This window comes from Propithecus coquereli, unplaced genomic scaffold (assembly GCF_000956105.1).
Source record: "Propithecus coquereli isolate 6110/MARCELLA unplaced genomic scaffold, Pcoq_1.0 Scaffold185, whole genome shotgun sequence".
Lineage (NCBI taxonomy): Eukaryota > Metazoa > Chordata > Mammalia > Primates > Indriidae > Propithecus > Propithecus coquereli.
The window spans coordinates 76,731-83,335 of record NW_012143301.1 but is presented as its reverse complement, the minus strand read 5'-3'; the positions used below and the strand labels follow the sequence as shown (position 1 = coordinate 83,335).

The following is a 6,605-nucleotide window of genomic DNA, read 5'->3' as shown; positions in this document are numbered from 1 at the left end:
AGTAAGGGACCATCTTGAAGGCTTTCTCTACAAGTTCAAAGCAACCAGTATTTCTCTAGTGTTGGACACACATCACCATTTCTTTTGTTCAGCTGAAGACAAGTGAATTGGCTTGAATTTAGTGGCCATATTGAATAAAAACTATATATCATCAAAAACTGGAGGGAAGAGTAGGTATTTTTGCATTAGGCTTACTCAAGTGTATGCTTGCACTGAGGGGTTGCCTGCAGTTTTCTTTGGCTATACACTTGCTTATAATGAGGTGGATGAATGGATGGGTAGAAGGATAAACATGTGATAAAGCAAATATTATACAATGTTAATTATAGAATCAGGTGATTGGTATACATGTGCCCACTGTATAACTCTTTAAACGTTTTTAGATGTTTGGAAATGTTCATAATAAATGCTGGAAAAATTAGCTCGTTATGTAATTTCATTGCAGAACTCTTAAAACATATTAGTACGGAGACTACAGCACCACATTGAAATGTGTTTAAGAATTCGTGTTAAGCACGAATTGTATTATTATTATTTTGAGACAGGATCTTGTTCTGTTGCCTGGGCTAGAATGTGGTGGTGTTGTCATAGCTCACAGCAACCACCAACTCCTGGGCTCAAGTGCTCCTCTTGCCTTGCCTCAGCCTCTTGAGCAGCTGGGACTGCAGGTGTGCAGCACTACACCCGGCTAATTTTTTAAAATTTTTTGTAGAGATGGGGTCTTGCTATTGCCCAGGCTGGTCTCAAACTCTTAGCCTCAAGCAGTCCTCCCACCTTGGCCTCCCAAAGTGCTAGGATTACAGGCTCGAGCCACAGCACCCAGCCTAGATTTCATTATTGATCACCATTATTCAACACTCTGTAGTAGTATTATATCTTGTCTTAGCCTCATGGTGGGTTGAGTATTCATTTCCCATTGTTTGGGCTTAGCTGTGTGACTTGCTTTGGTCAATTGGGATATTAATAGAGGTGATGCAAGTGGAATCACATGCTTAAAATGACCTTGCCCAGTGGGGTTTCCCTACAAGGGCTGTCCAGAAAGTATCCAGCCATTGTTAATATAATTTTTCATATTACATGGCTTGATACTTTCTGGAAAGCCCTCGTATTTGTGATTTTGCTATTGTTATGAGAAGAATATATGCCGAGGAGCTCTTCCCCCTTCTGCCTAAGCCTCAGAATGAGTCACAAAGAGCGAACCTGAACCTCATCTGCATCCCAGAGCCAACCCAAGCTGAGCCCAGCTAACCTGCACACCCAAGAATGAGAAAAAGGAACATTTGTATTTAAACCACTGAGATTTTTTTAAGGTTGTTTGTTATGCAGCATTAGCTGACTGTTACAAGCAGGAAAGCTGAAGAAAAACATGATTTTTTTGGATATAGCCATTATTTACTTTCTGAAAGCTGTTAATAAATGATGTATCTTACAATCAATAGCATATTTTTAAACATAGTAAAGCATGTTTAATTCAATTAAGGTGCAATATAGTAAATTTAATTGTTATACATTGAATTAAGGTATAACATAGGAAAGTATACCAAGTGCACTGACCCTAAGTGTACAGCCTGATGAATTTTAACATAAGTAACCACTTGTGTAAACCACCACCCAGATCCAAGTATGGAACATCTGAGCATTCCAGAAGTTTTCCTCATGCCCCTTTCCAATCTACACCCCTAGTTCGAGCTCCAAGGTAACCACTTCATCAGCAGCTTTTTTTCCCTTTTGAGACAAAGTCTCGCTCTGTTTCCCAGGCTGGAGTGCAGTGGTGTCATCACAGCTCACTGCAGCCTCCAACTCCTGCCCTGAAGCAATCCTCCTGCCTCAGCCTCCCAGAGTGCTAGAATTACAGGTGTGAGCCACCACACCTGGCCCAAATTTTTCTTAAGTTTAAAACAACAAAGAGAGAGGTCATTGTTTACCTGCTGGCTGAGGATGCAATAGACCAGGAAAATGAAGAAACCCTGAAGGCTGTTGATGATGGTGAAGAGGTAGGCCATGACCTGGGCAGCTGGACCCACCTGCAGAATGCCCAGGCACCACGTGCAGCCCAGGATGAAGAGCTGAAGTGTCGCTTTAAGTGTCAACATCCTGAGAGGAGTCAGAGATGATGATGATGTCAAAAAGCTAATAATGGATATAGACACCCCTATAGTGTAGCTGTTGGAGTGAGGATTCTGAAGATAGACTATCCGGGTTTGGATTCAAGCCAGCACTACATAGTGTGTGACCTTGAGGTAAGTTACTTTACCTTCTTGTAACTCAGTTCCCTCATATTTATTATAGTCTTATTTCAGGGAGTTGCTATACAGATTTTTTTTGAGACAGGGTCTGACTCTGTCACCCAGGCTGGAATACAGTGGCACAATCACAGCTCACTGCAGCCCCAAACTCCTGGACTCAAGTGATCCTCCTGCCTCAGCCTCCTGAGTAGCTGGGATTACAGGTGCCTGGCTAATTTTAATTTTTTTTTTTTGTAGAGACAGGGCTCTCACTGTGTTGCTCAGGCTGGTCTCAAACTCCTGGCCTCAAGAGATCCTCCTGCCTCAGGCTCCCAAAGCCCTGGGATTACAGGTGTGAGACACTGCCTCTGCACTGGAGTTGGTTAGTTTTGGTAAAAAAGTACTCCTGTATGCATCTTGTGTTTGTATGGCAGAAACTGAAGGTTTCCCCCCTTCTTCTCCTCTTTCTTTAAGTGTTAAATCTCATTCTCCTTTGAGATTTATCAGGGCATGTGGCCACTCAGTTAGAGACTACATTTCCCAGCCTCCCTTGCAGCTAGGTGTCATCATGTGACCAAGGTCAGCCAATGGGATATGAGAAAATGTGGAATGTGCAACTTCTATGTCACCTCCTTCCTAGGGGATGATGGAGCAACAAAATAGAAGGAACCTGGGTTCCTAGGTCACTTTGTGGAGCAGAGCTTCTCCACTAGCCCTGGACTGCTCACCCCTGACAGGAGAGTGAAATAAACTTGCATCACATCCTTCTTTTTTTGGGATCTTTTTGTCACAGCAGCTTAGCCTGTGTTGTAGCAAATACAGGTTCTCATGAACTGTGACAATGGAAGATGACCTGGCCTTGTTAGTCCCTGGAGCATGGTTGTGGGGTACACGTGGGTGCGTGTGTGTATGTGTATGTAGGAGGGACGAGTAGGGGTGGGAAGAAGAACAGGGAGTGGGAAGTACCATCTGTCACATCCTACCTTGTGTTCTGGATGGTTGACACTTCACTATTGAGGGAGGAAAATTTCCTTTTCAAAATCCAAAGGACCAAGAGAAAAAATACTAAATTCATCTGCAGGAACAACACGGGTAATGTAGAGTGCAAGTTAAAATAACATACAGTGTCCACTTTAAATTGCACACAAAAGCTCTACCTCCCTGCACATGGGCTGAACTGGTAGCAGGTGGGAAAATGAAATGACACCATGAAGGACATGCATGCCCCCTGTCCTATCTTGTACCCGGTACTTCTGGCTCTTCCCGGGTTAGGAACGTCAGAGGCACATACTCACACAGAAAATGGCGCAGACTGGGCCAAGGAAACCCCAGATGAATCCCTGATCCAGGTTGAGCCAGCAGCTGGGAACAATTGGAAAAGGGACACAAAGAGAGGTCAGAGGAAGCACATGACACGAACACGAAGAGGCACTTTCACTGTGAGAAAACGTTTCCAACTCCTTCTGAAAGTCGGCTGACGACAATCATGGCTTTGACTTCTCACTGTCATGTGCCAGCGTTATGTTAAACATTCTGATTTTGAGACAGGGTCTTGCTGTGTCACCTGGGCTAGAGTGCCGTCATCATAGCTCACAGCAACCTCACACTCCTGGGCTCAAGCGATCCTCCTGCCTCAGCCTCCTGAGTAGTTGGGATTACAGGCATGAGCCACCACGCCCGGCTAATTTTTTATATATATTTTTAGTTGTCCAGATAATTTATTTCTATTTTTTTTAGTAGAAATGGGGTCTCACTCTTGCTCAGGCTGGTCTCGAACTCCTGGCCTCAAGCGATCCTCCCACTTCGACCTCCCAGAGTGCCGGGATTACAGGCATGAGCCACCGTGCCCAGCCTATGTTAAAAAATTTAAGAGCACAGTCCCATTGAGTTTTCACACCAGAATTGTGAGGTTAGGACAATGGGTACAACTGTTCCTCTCATTTCACTCATAAGGGGACTAAGACTTGAGAACTCAAAGTTCCAAATTACGGGAAGGATGAACCCCCAAAACTCCCTCCTTCTAGAATCTTCCGCACTCTCACTGCCGTCTTATCCAGCCTCACTGGGAAAGAGGTTAGAGCTGCTATAAAGGGGAACACAGAGTGCATTGGATATGTATATCCTCCTCCTGCTCATGAATGCTGACCCCCCCTCCGACGAAAGCTTTCTTAGGAAACCGTCCACGGCGCAGGGTGAGAGTCAAGCTCACCGATCAGGGGTCCCATAAAGTTGAGGCTTAGATGCTGCAGAAACGGCCACAATCACGGCGGGGACGCCGTAGCCAACTGGGAACATGAGCCACTTCATGAGTTTGTTCATGCTGGAGTAGTTGACCACCGTCAGGTTCCGCGCGGTGAGGAAGAGGTGCAGGCCCTCCAGCAGCATCCAGGTGAAGGAGGCCAGGTAGAGGTAGTGTAAGGCACCAGCGACGATGGCACACAGCAGCTGGGGGAGCAGTAAGGTCACCAGAAGGGGTTGTCAGGGAAGAGCGTGGCCCTAGGAACTCTCCTTGACACTGGCACTGGGTTCTGAGCACCTGATGTTAGAGCAAGAGCGTTAATTTCTGTTTGTTTACTTATTTATTTTTTTGTAGAGACAGGGTCTCACTCTGTCACCCAGGCTGGAGTGCAGTGGTGGGATAATGGCTCACTGCAGCCTTGAACCCCTGGGCTCAAGTGATCCTCCTGCCTCAGCCTCCCCAGTAGCTGGGACTACAGATGTGCACCACCACACCTGGTTGATTTTTCTATTTTTAGTAGAGATGGGGTCTCGCTATGTTGCTCAGGCTGGTCTTGAACTCCTGGCCTCAAGTGATCCTCCCCCCTTGGCCTCCCAGAGTGCTGGAAATACAGACATGAGCTACCATGCCCGGCCTCCTCCTTTTTTTTTTTTTTTAAGGCTGAATAGTATTCTAGGACATAAATCTATGAAGGTGTTCTCTCTCTCCTCTGTACCAGGAAGGACACAAGTTGATCACTGAAGACAACTTTAGATCCCTAACAGTCTGGAGCCAGCACCGGAGGAATCTACAAAACAGACTTTACTAACAAGCCTTTATCTATGATTTCTTTCCCATATACTTGTCTTCCCACAATTTGCTGCCTCTAGAGACCCCAGATCTTTTTCCTTTGCTGTGTTACTTCTCCAAAAACTTATTGTGCTTCGGAGCACCAAGATGCTGGTGCTCTAAACTACTTCTTTGAGAACTACTCATTTCCTGAGTATCTCCCATGTATATAGGAAATATACCCCCGTGTTAATAAACTTGTGTTTGTTTTTCTCTTGTTAATCTGTCCTTTGTTTCAGGGGTCCCAGTGAGGAACTCAGAAAGGTAGAAGAAAAATTATGTTTTCCTCCTCTACAGACACAAGGTATTAATGTATTAAGGTATCCAATGCAGCGTCACTCCATGAGCCGCCATCCCCTGGGGCAGGGCAGGGGGTCCTCTTACACCCTTAGTACCTTGGGTTCGGTTCGGTCGATCGCCGTGAGGAAGAGGAGGTGGGCCAGGAAGAGGCAGAGCGAGAGCTGCAGGTGCAGGGAGGTGCTGGTGTTCTGGATGGCTTTGCACAGGAGGAAGGTGAGGGCCGCCAGGAGGAGGCACAGCAGAGAGAGGCTCAGCCCCACGTAGGTGATGATGGTCAGCACAGGATCGTCCTCCTGGGACCCAGAAAAGGAGAGTTCACTCATACTTTCCTGCTCTCACATCATGGTTCTCCTCCTTGGACTGGGGCATCCTACACACAGGCACCAAGCCCCACGATAGCATGGAAAGTGTCCGCTAGGCTGTCCTTTTGGTTTGTTTTCAGCTTTATTGAGGTACGCTTAATATACAAAAAATCGCATATATTTAGTGTATACATTTTTTTTTTTTTGACACAGGATGTCACTCTGTTACCCGGGCAAGAGTGCCGTGGTGTCACCAGAGCTCACTGCAACTTCAAACTCCTGAGCTCAAGCGATCCTCCACTCAGCCTCCCAAGGAGCCGGGACTGCAGGTACATGCCACCATGCCTGGCTAATTTTTTGTAGAGGTGGGGTCTTGCTATTGTCCATTCTGGTCTGGAACTCCTGGCCTCAAGAGATCCTCCTGCCTTGGGCTTCCAAAGTGCTGGGATTACAGACGTGAGCCACCGCACCCAGCCTAAGGCATACATTTCGATGAGTTTGGACATATGCATAGGTAGGGGAGCGGAATAGGTCACCCCCTAAAAAGTAGGATGGCAGTTGCCAGGGACCGAGGAGAGGGGAGAGAGGGAACAGGGAATTGTTGTTCAAGGGGTAAAGAGTTTCGGTTTTGCAAGATAGAAACAGTTCTGGAGATTGGTTGCGTGACAACGTGAATGTCTTTAACGTCGCTCAACTTAACACTTAAAAATG

At 46.2% G+C, this 6,605-nt stretch overlaps 1 protein-coding gene across 1 annotated transcript in view; it reads right to left on the bottom strand.

Moving 5' to 3' along the window:
• Positions 1-6,605, bottom strand: part of ADGRE3 (adhesion G protein-coupled receptor E3) — a 51,929-nt gene that overhangs the window by 9,722 nt on the left and 35,602 nt on the right. Inside the window, exons 10-14 of the mRNA XM_012642734.1 lie at positions 5,688-5,885; positions 4,435-4,670; positions 3,521-3,587; positions 3,209-3,300; positions 1,926-2,094 (exon numbers count right to left, since the gene is read on the bottom strand). Coding sequence (XP_012498188.1) covers positions 1,926-2,094; positions 3,209-3,300; positions 3,521-3,587; positions 4,435-4,670; positions 5,688-5,885 — 762 coding nt within the window. The remainder of the gene's footprint in view (positions 1-1,925; positions 2,095-3,208; positions 3,301-3,520; positions 3,588-4,434; positions 4,671-5,687; positions 5,886-6,605) is intronic.